The sequence below is a fragment of the Danio aesculapii genome, chromosome 19 (assembly GCF_903798145.1).
Source record: "Danio aesculapii chromosome 19, fDanAes4.1, whole genome shotgun sequence".
NCBI classification, from domain to species: Eukaryota; Metazoa; Chordata; class Actinopteri; order Cypriniformes; family Danionidae; genus Danio; species Danio aesculapii.
Window position 1 is genome coordinate 27,448,808 of NC_079453.1, and position 13,740 is coordinate 27,462,547.

General features: G+C 37.1%; 1 protein-coding gene across 2 annotated transcripts in view; it reads right to left on the bottom strand.

Moving 5' to 3' along the window:
* Positions 1 to 12,672, bottom strand: part of dtnbp1b (dystrobrevin binding protein 1b) — a 77,768-nt gene extending 65,096 nt beyond the window's left edge. The window contains exon 1 of one of the 2 annotated variants that reach the window (XM_056479616.1): positions 12,397 to 12,672. In XM_056479616.1, coding sequence (XP_056335591.1) covers positions 12,397 to 12,439 — 43 coding nt within the window. In that variant the 5' untranslated portion in view covers positions 12,440 to 12,672. The remainder of the gene's footprint in view (positions 1 to 12,396) is intronic. The other variant, XM_056479617.1, reaches the window with a different exon arrangement.
* Positions 12,673 to 13,740: the final 1,068 nt, after the last annotated feature.

The following is a 13,740-nucleotide window of genomic DNA, read 5'->3' on the forward strand; positions in this document are numbered from 1 at the left end:
TTATCATTTTTTACAGTTATTTGTAATTAATTCAGTTGTAACCATAGAGAATTATTGTCATTACATCATCTCAATTTCAAGTATTTGTGAATTACTTTTGATTTAACATCCACACTTAATTGCTCCATATTGCAATACAATACAATCACATAATAGTGTAGGAATGAAAATTATCATATGCATTTGTGTATGTGGCTTAACATGACTTTTTCACCAAAGAAGGTCCATACTGACTCCAAAGGCAGATACTGATAAGATCAGGGCCTGGTGTGTGGACTTTGGGGATTTTACGATGTGGTCACATGTTGATTGGTCAGTTTGATTGTCTCAGTATTTAGGCTTTGGTCACATGGTCAAGAGAGATACAAAATAGATGTAAACTCTGATTAGTCTTCTTTCCTGCTCTGCTCCTTTCCTGCTCTGGAGTCTATCTTCTCTGGCTCTACTGCTATCAGGCTATCTTCAGGGCCTGCTCTCTTTGTCTCTCTCTCCCTCCCCGTCTCGCTCTTTCTTAGGTACCTTTTTTTTTTACATTTAAGCTGGGTACAATTAACATCATATGTTTTTATCATTTCATGTTTTATCATTTTATACAGTTATTTAATAACTAATTCAGTTGTAACCACAGAAAATTATTGTCATTAAAGCAATTGTATTTCAAGTATTTGTGAATTATCAAATCTTAATTGCTCCGTATTGTAATACAATACAGTCACATAATACGCTTTCTCACATTTTAAGCTATTAATACTGCCCTTTGGCGAAGCAGTGGCGCAGTAGGTAGTGCTGTTGCCTCACAGCAAGAAGGTCGCTGGTTCGAGCCTCAGCTGGGTCAGTTGGCATTTGTGTTTGGAGTTTGCATGTTCTCCCTGCGTTCGTGTGGATTTCCTCTGGGTGCTCCGGTTTCCCCCACAGTCCAAAGACATGGGGTATAGGTGAATTGGCAAGGCTAAATTGTCCGTAGTTTACGAGTGTCAGTGAGTGTGTATGGATGTTTCCCAGAGAAGGGTTGCAGCTGGAAGGGCATCCGCTGCGTAAAACATGTGCTGGATAAGTTGGCGGTTCATTCTGCTGAATGGTTTGACTAGAAATGATCAGTTTTGTACCATCATATTGAATACTTTTAGTCATTTGGCAGAACTACAACCGCTTCGAACCGCTGTGGTTAAAAACCCATTCTTACAATAGCTCCGCTCTCCCACATTTTTAGCTATTAATACTGCCCTTCTGTTATTGGTATAAGATTACAGAAGGATGGTTTAATGTGAAATGTACAGTTTTTTTACCATCATTCTGATAAATTTTACAGTTCGCACCGCTGTAGTTAAAATCTCATTCCTACATTATCATGGCTTGATTGCTTGGTTATTTTTGGCGTCCATGCTTAAATCATTATGGATAAATAAAATCAGCATATCTAGCCTGATCCCACAAGGAAACATAACTATTTTATGTCGTGTCATTTTAGTGGCTAATTTGTACAAATTCATGAGTTCAGTCCAGTGCTTCCCACACATAGACTGTACTTGGACAGGCAGCCCAGGTATATTAATGGCCAGCCAAGTATATTTTGTGACTTTTTTTTACTATTACTGTATTAACATTCTTTTACACTTTTTTTGTGTCTGTCAATATAATCACACATCCACAATCGATTAAGTAGTGGGAAATCTTCTCTCGCTTACCCATTTCGTTCTGCGTGCGCGAGACCCGTCAACACTCCCACAGACAGTTTTGTGTGCTCTGCTGACCCACAGAGCGCCTTTTTGGGAATTCAAAAATTTGTCTGACCTAAGTTTCCCAATTTCCTACAATGTCCGGGATTCGACTTTCTAAAACTCGTTTGCATTTTTGCATTATTCTTTTAATAAAGACTACTTTCCACTTGCTTCACAGGTGACAGTGTGCACAGCCGCGAGACCAAGAGAAGTACATAATAGATTCTTTAATCTATATGATTCAGAAAAACTTTACTATATGCTGGGAGAAGGGCGACGCAGTGGTGCAGTGAGTAGCACGTTCGCCTCACAGCAAGAAGGTCGTTGGTTATATGAAAATGTACGATAAAGTAATATGCAGTAATTTGCAGTAATATACATGTGTAATATGCAGTAATATGAATATGTAATATGCAGTAATATGAAAATGTACGATTTTAAAAGAAGACGTGGCACCAAACCACACCCCTAAACCCAACAGTCTTTTGGGGATGAGAAAATCGTACCGAATTCTATAAATGAGATCATACAAATTCATATAAAAAAGCCACTAAATAAAAAAGTTACGAATTGCCATAAGACAGCATTGGCATGTCCTTTCTGCCTGGTTTCAGAGATGTGCGTTGACATATAACTAATACACTGCTTGATGTGCTGAAAAGTCTTCCAGAGGGTGTGCTATTGGCAGGCACATAAAGACACTGGTTTTATGTTGCTTGTTGCAAACCATTGCAATCTGTATATCGTGATATACACATTTGCGATATTTTGATCATTTCGATATACTGCGCAGCCCTATAGCACTTTTATAAAAGGCTTTCAAATATTTGCAAAAGGAACATTTAATCCCTTTTAATAATTGCAATAGGAATATTAAACAACTTTTCTGTTCAGGAAACTCTTATAATTTTCCAAAGCAAACTTGCAAATCTGCACATTATCTTCATTCACAGGTAGTATTACAGTTGCTTTTCACCCCCAGATATAAAGCTGCACTGGAATGTGGGTCAGTCCCAGTTCAGCTATTATATCTGAACATCCATGTGTGTCCTCCACACACATATAACAATTCCCTCAGAGCCAGTACTCCTTCTACGCTCACAGCCACATTCGCCACCAATTAGCAGCAGCATAGATCCTACATTAAAAAAAAAAACCTTCTCTTTTCTCTCCTTTACCTTCAGCACTTGCTCTGAGCATCCCTTGTCCATTATTCCCAAATGTTTACACAGCCCTTCAACCTCCGGCATCGTCAGCACACTTCACTGCTCACACTGAGGTTAAATAGTTCCAGCAGCACAAGCCTGTTTTTCCGTATGAGCACCTGTTTAACCAGGTGCCACGCTGTTGTGCCAGCCTCTATAGACTGTTTACTGTACTTGTGTAATGCAGCATGACGCTGAACGCAGTTATTCCCAACACGACTGCTTCGGTTGTGATGCTGTGTAGACATTTAGCCTCCCTTCATGTCAAGAACAAAGGGCAACATGAGAGCCAATTAAGACCTCCTCTGTTCACCCTCCCCTTCAGTGACTTTGTTATAACTGGAGTTTTATAAGCTTTTGGAGCATCATCCAATAGACAAAGTTCAAACTGGCACGCGATGAATAGGCATAGTATCATACTTCTCGTTATCATGTGTAGGGTGTACTGCATTGCACTGCTACTCCTATAGAATTATTTAAAGTATTTACATTTACAGCACTATTAATCTTGCTGTATATGTATTTATAGTATTGTGTAACTTTACTGTAAATATTTAGTTATTTTCACAATAACTTTAAAATACAGTAACCTACTGCAAAACTATCCTACAGTAAAATACAGTTCACATTACAGTTAAATACTGTGTAATTTACAAAAATCCTTACTGTAAATTAATCTTAACTTTGGATGTACTCAATTGAAATGCTACTGTTAGTACCAGGGGCGTCGCTAGACCCAATTTACTGGGGCACGTGCCCCAGTAAAAATCTCCAGTGCCCCAGTAAATGCTTTGAGATATGATTTACCTCATATGCAAGTGTATTTATTAAGTGTGGTAATTCCGAAATAAAGACGTTATTCTCTATCTGCAACCGAACCAACGCTGGTGAAAGCAGTGTTATCAAAAAGCAAGCTGATGCATCTCTGCGTGTGCGCAGAGAACCTGCGCGCCTCTTGCACACGCTGCTCTTCTGCAGGTGCGAGTCCCGGTATTTAACATGCGCGCCAAAAAGCAGGCTACTTGCTTGTTACACGCCGCTCATGCGTTGTAAAACCGGCGTAACAGCCTTTTTTGTTTTGCAAGTCGAAAAAACTAAAGCTTAAAACAATATGATGGTGATCTTACCAAGCATGTCTCCTGATAGATTTTTTTTTGTATGAAGCAAAAAGGAGGGATGACGAGTCAGGGAGGTAAGACTTAATAAACCTAATTCTCTGCCATGTGTCAAGTCTAAGACAACAGATAATTCTATAACACATCTTTTTTGTATTTTATTGAATTGTCTATATAATTTCATTAAAATTAAATTAATATTTAGGCAAAAGATTTCTTAAATGATTTTAGCATGACACTCTAGTTGTCTTAACATTGTTTTACAGTTACATTTAAGATTAGATATAGATATATATAGTGTATTTATAAATATATATAAACACACACACACACACACACTATATATATATACACACACATATATATATATATATATAAATATATATATATATATATATGGGGGGGAGATGGGGGAAGAGGGTGCGTCCCCCAGTAGAGCTTTATGTCTAGCAACGCCCCTGGTTAGTACTGTTTTCTGTACATTGTATTATTACCCACTTTTTCATCAGCCTGTTTGTGAGGTATTATCCCATTCAATTGTCCTATAGAGATTTCTAAAACATTGTTTTTAACACATAAGTTGACACATACAATTACACCAGTTTGATTAAAATGTTCAGTGTGTTATATGATCAGATGCTAAATTCAAATCTGCTTTCGCTTGATGACTGGCACTGAGCTAATAGAAATATGCACACAGCGATTGACAGAAATCACAGTTTTCAGTGTTTTAAACCAAATAATGTTTAGTTTAGCTTTCAGACATTTAAATACACATAAGCACTAGTAAAACATTACATTTATGGTCTGTAAAATAGTAGCTGATTTCTACAGAGACAGCAAAATAAATAATTTTTGCACGTAATCTGACGATGTGCAGATACAGTTTAGGTTACTAGAATGTTTACTCTATTCTTCTCCAGTTTTGTGGATGTTACTATATAAAAGTATTTAAATATTCATTCATTCATTCATTCATTCGTTTAGTTCCTTATTTATCAGCGGTCACCTCAGCGGAATGAACCACCAACTAATCCAACATATGTTTTACACAACGGATGCCCTTCCAGCTGCAACCCAGCACTGGGAAACACCCGGACATACAGGCTCTCATTCATGCACACACTTATAATTCACTTATACTGCCTGTCTTTAGACTGGGTGGGAAACTGGAGCACCCGGAGGAAACCCACGCGAACATGGGGAGAACATGCAAACTCCACACAGAGTGTTTTTTTTAAAAACCATTTTAGGGACAAAATTATCAGGCCCTTTAAGCAATTTTTTTTTTCGATACAAACCATCATTATACAATAACTTGCCTAATTACCCTAACCTGCTTAGTTAACCTAATTAAACTAGTTAAGCAAATTATTCAGGGGGCAAATAGTTCTGACTTCAACTGTATCTTTTGGATTGTCTGCATTATACTGTTTGCTCCTGTGATCAACCCTTGCCTGTCTGACCATTCCTTTTATAATAAAGACTCTGCAATTGGATCCTCACCTCCGTTGCCACCTCCGTAATGTTACAGTTTTCAGAATGAGCCTATGTTGGCTTTTTAATGTGACCCTTTTTTGAATGTAATTCAGTAGTACTTCTTTGTTTGTTTTTTCACAACAGTGCGCTATGTTGATTATAACGCTATGAGTGCAAATAGAGGATTTGGCAACCCACCGATAAATAAAATGAGTCAGATCTGCAACCTTGGTGATCTAGAGACAATCAAGTCTTACAAAACACAGTCCAAATTGTGACTCATAAAATTACATATAGCAGGCCAGAGAGATATTTATACTAAACAAAGAAGATATAAGGATCATAGAAGTGCTAGTTCTCTGTCTGAGTCAGATTACACTCATAGTTATACAGTAGACTGTAATAAAAATGAAAAATAACATGTTTGTGATAAAGCTTTGAATCTTTGACCTTCATTTACATGCTACTGTTGAAAACACGCCTGTAAACTCGATGCCTCTTGCTCAACCTCTGAAAACACACACACCGCACACATACACACGCACACACACACCTCCAAATCCAATTCATGTCTCCAGCTGTCAGCTCTATGAAATAATTGCAGCGTATGAACGCATCATTGCCAGGAAAAAAGAGACAGACAGGCCAAAGGCTATACAGCACGCTACCAAATCAACTCCATACAAAGATGCTAATCACTTCAATCACATGCTAATTTAAACAATATTAATATTTAATGTGAAAGCAAGTGAACCTGGCATGCATATTGCCAAATGTGTCAGAGGAGAGACAAATGAGAAGACACTGAGATTAGAGTCCTGCTTTCTGCTGAATTCTGCTCAATAGTCTTTAATCAGCACCATTGTCATCTCAATGACTGACTGGCTTTAGTTGTCAGCAAAAACTGCTGTGAGTAAATCCAAAAATAGTTCCATGCTTGAGCATTTGTCAAAGTCTCCTTAAGAAACAGTATTTAAATTGTTGTGTTATTTATGCAAAATATATGCAAAAGTTCAGGCACCCCTCTGGGGCTGCATAGTAATGTGTTCATTATCTATACTAAATATTATAGTGATATGCTTTTCATTTTTAGGGATTTGTTACTGGATAATGTGACATTATTAAACAGAAATTCATAGTTTTAGTCTGTGATGATAGCCTACTGTGCTGTCTACTATATAGTGTAATAGAACTGCAGGCATCCTCAATAGTATCTGCATGCAGCCTTGATGATGCAAGCTGAGATTGCATATCTCAGAGATGCAATGTCATACACAGTGCACATAATGGAGCTAGTGACATCACTGTGAGGGGTTGGGTTAGGTGAGCCCATTAAAAATCATTGGATGCAGCTCAGATTGCAAATCCACCAGATCTGCATTGCGACCCCTCTCAGCGTCCCGAGTTCGAGTCCCTGCACACAGACCTTTCCCAATAATGCATACTCTATCTCCAACTTTGCTTCCTGTCATCATACTGTCGTCAAGACAAAGGCATATATCTTTTAAAACAATAATAAAAAATAAAGTGAAAGATAAGCTGTGCAAAAGTTTGGGCACCCTCTCATCTGTGTGAATTCGAATCCCAGTAGTCACTTAATGCTGATTGACTGGAACAGAAAATTTATTTTTATTGACTCAGTGAACCTTAACATTGCAAGCACAGGTGCAATCAAACATGACCATGAATATTTAAGGTTTAATGTTTTATATTTTATAATTAACCAGGCTGATTGCTTATGTTTCTCGTTGATCTGTAAAGGAAGCAAGGAAGCATTATTATAGGGAACCTCTAAGGAACTCCCTTATGGCTTAATACTAGGATCATGAATAAGGAGACGGATTCAAAAAGTAATCACAAAAAGTCCTTGTAAAAGAAAAATATCATATTGTAGGTCAAGAAAAATATCTGAAAGTCAAACAGTGGTTTTAGATTAACTACAGACCACCTCCAAATGGCTCTGGGAACATTCTGCTGCTGACAATGTCATTATACATCTCACAACAGTCCAGTGCACTTTGCACACAAGGATGAGATCAATGCAAGGGTGATGCAGAAAACTCCTTTTCTGTCCGCTGCACTGCAGTGATCTGGACAAGCCTGGATTATTTTGGAATAATGGCATCTGGACAGATCCCAGTCGGCACAGGATGTCAACATGACGTCAGATTGACGCTGTACCCCAACGTCATGGGATGTTGCATTTTGTTTGGAAATGAAAATTGGGTTGACGTCATAACTCAACGTCAGGTTGATGTAAATGTCCAACATCCAACCTAAAATCAACCAAATATCAATGTCTAATGATGCTACAGCTTGACATTGTGTGGACATTACCACTATGACATTTATCAGACGTTGGATTTTCGTTGTCTACCTGACGAATAAATGTCACTATTTGACATCAATATAGCATTGGTTTAAGATGTTGGCTCGATGTTGGATTTTTCACAACCTATAATCAACCAAATATCAATGTCAATGGATGTCATTATTGGACGTCAAAATAATGTTGTTCTTAGATGCTGTTGAGACTTTGAATTTTGGTCACCTGACGTCATGACCTAAATCTTACCTAATATAAATGTCTTATGACATTGTGTGTCTGCTGGGATGAATCTGAGATAGAGATGTTTGGTCACAAGCAGAGTGTCCCTGCACTCTGAAGATACATAACAATAAAACAAAAAATATGCAGATTTTTAAATATGGTTTTGATTAAAAACAATGTTTTTAACATTATGATTTGCTCTGCAAATGACCAATTTGTCTTTAAAGGTTATTTGATCAAAAAAGTCTACTTCTGTCACCATTTACTTCTCCTCACATCATTCCAAAAGTCAGTTTCATTTATCTTTAGTGCACAAATGAAGATATTTCCCTCCATTAAAAGTCAATGTTTAAATCTTATTTGAATTAAATCTTGACTTGACTTGGATTAAATCACTGATATGGATTACACTTTTTATTTTTTTATGATCAATTCGTACATTTCTCAGATTGCATCAAAAATATATTATTCCCTGAAGATAAATCCTTAAGGGATTGAAACAGCATGTGGGTAAATGAGAAAATAAGAGTTAATGAAATAATGAAATCTTCATTTTGGGGTTAATTAACCATGTAATGAGTTATATTTTTTAAAAAAGACCTATGGGAATAAATGAATTGAGAATTTAATTCTCTTTTGATTCTCTAGTAACTCTCTAGAATAATTGATAATAAGATTATTTGTATGTATGGCCATTCTTTAATAACGACTTTAAATAGATAATCAAAACAGATACCAATAACTGTTGTTGCATACTTCTCTTCTTGAAAGGAACAATTAATCTGTGCAAGTTGATTTATATTATTAATATTATATTTGTTGTGGGCTCTATTATATTTACTGTAGAGTGGAATTCATTCTCTGATAACATCAGTTTGCAGAATATAATTTTTATGGTTTGTCAGATGTGTACGGAGCTGACAATAATGAATATTCTTAAAAATAATGGTACAATGTGCTTTATTGACACATACAGATACACACTGTTTAGGTTTCTAGAGCATTTACTCTATTCTTCTCCTAGTTAAAACAGTCATTTTTATTTATTTCAGGAGAAGTTTATGAGTTTACATGTTGTAAATCTAGCATCCACTGCAGTGCAGACTGACGTGTGCCCATCAGCCATCATATATCAGATAATATTAAGCTGTTTAAACAACACAATACATGTACACATGTTTGGAACTATAAAGTTTAGCAAAATTTGCAGAAAATGGAAAGTAAAAAGAAACAAAAACAGATATATGCTTAAATTATTGCCGCTGTGGTGTTGTGTTAAACTATGCGCCGTTGTCAAGATCACCAGAGGTCTAACCTTCATAGACCCCTGTAGAACATTTACACGGACTACAATCCTGTCTCAATATAAACTACAAGTCCTGTCATGCAACACACTCACACCTGCTCCAAGTCTTCATTGATTACACTCACACAGCTGATGCTGCTCAAGATTACAGTTGTAAAATAGTTTGATAAGATGCAGGAAACGTTCATGGGTGTAGTTAGGATAGGAGACTTGAGGCAGGTGTGTGTGTGTGTGTGTGTGTGTGTGTGTGTGTGTTGCATGACAGAACTTGTAGTTCATATTGATATCACAGGATTGTAGTCCGTGTAAATATGAAGGTTTTCTATCGATATATGAAGGTTAGATCACTGGTGATCATGACAGAGGTAATCAGTACTTGAGCAGCAGCAGCTGTGTGAGTGTAATCAATGGAGACTTGGAGCAGGTGTGAGTGTGTGTTGCATGATAGGACTTGTAGTTCATATTAAGACAGAATTGTAGTCTATGTAAATGTGAATGTTCTCCAGAAATCCATAAAGGTTAGATCGCTGGTGATCGTGACAGTCGTCATGAAAACTTTAAAGCCATATGTTCTAAATAAAGGTCACATTAAAAAGAACTTGTGCAGCAACAGTATTTAAAATTTATGAAAGGATTAACGTTAAAATTTGAGACCATTTTTAGGCTAACTGTCCCTTTAAGGTCTGACTGAACAAATTAACTCAATGTGTTTAACCAAACCACTTTGTGTCTAAACAATAAGGCAAAACAACAATCAATTTTGTTGCTGATTGGAAACCAAAGTGGGTTGAGGGCCACTGAGAGCAGGTTGGTTTAGTAATTAAAGATATTCTGGGATGAGGTTTCCAGGGTCTGAGAGAGAGCCTTGACTGTAAATCTCATCCTGAGGAGGAGAGACAGACGAGGGGGAAGGGTGGGCTAGTCATAATAACCAGACTTAAAGAGCTCTCCTGCACTGTTTATCAACTTGAAAGCCAAAGAAACTCAAATATTCTGAAAAAGGGGACCTAGAGAAGAAAGGTTTTGTTTATGTATGTGTTTGTGCAATATCAGAGTGTCTTTGCGCTGCATCAATAGTCAGTGCTCAAGTTCGTCCCCTGAGGATTCTCCCTCACACAGCTTTCACACTGACTCATACATGCTGCTATTATTCCACTCGCCATCGCACTAACATTTTCACATGCAATGAAATATTAACAAAAGTCGCTCTTCTGAAAAATAGCACTGAATAAAGCTAGAAAGCTGCACTGGCGAGAGGGAAGCAACAGTGCTTCTAAACTGATGAAAAATATACACAAGGCTATATGCTAATGAAGAAACAATCATATCAGCATATAAAAGCACTTCACATTTATGTTTGACGTCATTGTTGTCGTCAAAGCAGTTAGCAACACCTTTTAGTGAAGCACAAAGTCAAGTTTTGTTATTTATTAAGTAAAAGCTATGGTCAAATTGAACAAGGTGACACCTTTTCAAGTTTCATGACAACAGTTTTTGCAGAATGTACCCAGCAGGCACACAACATCATAAGACGATATTATTAGGCTAGATTTAGGTCCTGACGTCAGGTGACCGAAATTCATCATCTAGCCAGCATCTAAAGACAACGATATTTTGACGTCCAATTACGTTGATATTTAGTTGATTTTAGGTTGTGTTGAAAAGTGACCAAAATCCAACGTCTGATAGATGTTATAGTGGTAACATCCACACAACGTCAAGGTGTAACATGATTAGACGTTGATATTTGGTTGATTTTAGGTTGATTTAAGGTTGGACATTAGACATTGATATCGGCCTGATGTTGGGTTCTGACGTCAACCCGATTTTCATTTCCAAACAAAATACAACATCCCTACGACGTTGGGGTACAACGTCATTAGAACGTCATGTTGACGTCCTGTGCCTGCATTGTGTTTTTGGTGTATTGATTGGTAAGAACCAATTCGAGTCACACAAAATTTGTAATGTGTAATTAAATGCAGTTAATGATTATGATAATACATTTTAATATTGGATTTTTGGTTTAATTTTGCATATAAAAAAGAGAAAGAAGAAACATTTCAAAATCAATATGAAATCTTAATTATTACAAACTTTAGAGCAATTTATATGTTTGCGTGCACTGAAAAAATTATTAAAAGATGATTATTTGAATTTATTAAATAAAAAAAAATTGTTAAAACAATTTAATTAATTGGCTGTAATGAATTTATTTGGGCTGAATTTACACAACCAAATTAAGTTGAACAGTACTAAGTTTAATTTTTTTGTTTAAATTCAACCCCTATGAATTGTTTGCAACAATTTTGCTGAAATATTTTGTTTTTCAGTGTACTAAACAACTTTTAGCTAGAATGAATATTTAAAATGGCAACATTTACATTAGGATGCAAAAGTAATGTAATTTTTTTCCTAATTCATGCTTTTTTCAATATTTTTTTTTTTGAAAATCGATGATAAAACATGCCGTTTTGTAGATATAAAAAGAATAGTAAAATATTAAACATTTAAAAATTACTGTTTTTAACATTGTTAATTGTTCCTGATTCGTCCTGCTTTTCATATTTTGTAAAAGACAAGTAGCGATAAAAGATGACATTTTGAAGACTAAAAGATTTTAAAATCTAAATATTTAAATAGTTCCTTATTCTTCCTGCTTTTTATGTTTTTTTTCAAAGGCAAGTTACCAAAAAACATGATATTTTGAAAACAACAAACAAGGATATTAAAAAGACTAAAAGTCCAATGTCTTTTTAGATCTATATCTGTCTGTTTTTTCAATCTTATTACAAAGCCATTAGGTGATTAATAAGCATCAGAAACAATTAGACACTCCACCCACGATTCCACCCTCCAAATTGGAACCAAAACAAGCTAAGTCCAACAAGCAACTGTTATCTGAAATCCCGATCAACAGCAAGCACATCTGTAAACAACGTGTGTGGAGTCACTGAAGCACTGCAGAGGGTCAGAGGATACTTCCAGCATCGCCAATGAAAGAAAGAGACAAACCACTTACAGGAATTCCTCTTGCTGCCGCTGGCGGATCCTGGAGAAGACATCCCAGAGCCGATGCCGAGTCTGACCTGGAGTCTTGCAGTTGGAGTGTTGATGATGATTTAAAGCACAGGCCACCTGCCACACATCCTGAGTGTCTAGACGAGCAGCAGTGGAGGGTTAGAGAAGCACACACACACACGCACTCGGCGAGTGATGCTGTGGAGCAGTGCAGTGTGTGTCGAGCGCTCTGCTGTCTGATGGAGCGAGAGGCAGAACGGCAGTGAGTAGTTGATAGGAATGTACCACTCAGCATCTCAGAAGGGGAACCGCTCAGAGAGAAAGAGAGAGAGAGAGACTGCGTTAATAGAGCATGGAAACTGAGAACAGAAGAATGAAGGAGGGAATATGATTAAAGAACATGACGTCACATTCCTGGCCAATAACCTAAATCATAACTCTTAAAAGGAGCCCTTGCTATTAAGACTCCCATGGCCTAATATAATGTGAATTATGTCCCTTACTCAAGCAAGAATAGTAGTAGAAAACCCATGAATTACTTACATTATTGAAAAAAGCCCACATGCATTTTGGGTGGGCAACATTATTTTATTTTATTACATGGGTGTCTGGAAAACTTAATTCTGATTGGTCATCTGCCACATTCCAAGGTATGTTTTTCACAGATCACAACTAAAGAAACTAATAACACAGGCTCATCCGGTTACTTCGAATCATCCGTACTATCCAACACAATCTCACGGCAATTCGTAACTTTTTAATTTAGTGGCTAATTCGTACGATCTAATTCGTACAATTTTGTACGATTTGCTCATCCGCCAATGACGGTTGGGTTTAGGGGTGGGGTTAGGTGCCACGCCTCCTTTTTAAAATTGTGCAATTTCATACGACTAAACTCGTACGAATTTGTACGAATTAAGCACTAAACTGACAAAATGTAAAATACTTTCGTTTTCTCATGAGATCAGGCTGTACTATCAGTGAATACGGTCACACCTATGGTTGTTTCTCATGCATTCATTCATTCATTCTTTTCAGCTTAGTCCCTTTATTTATCAGGGGTCGCCTCAGCGGAATGAACCAGCTAATTGTCCAGCATATGTTTTACGCAGCGGATTCCCTTCTAACCACAACCCAACTCTGGGAAACACCTATACACTCTCGCATTCACACACCTGCACTATGGCCAGTTTAGTTTATTCAATTCACCTGTACCACATGTCTTTGGTGTGTGGGGGAAACCGGAGCTCCATGAGGAAACCCACGTCCCACACCAACACTGGGAGAACATGCAAACTCCACACAGAAATGCCAACTTACCCAGCCGGGGCTCAAACCAGTGACC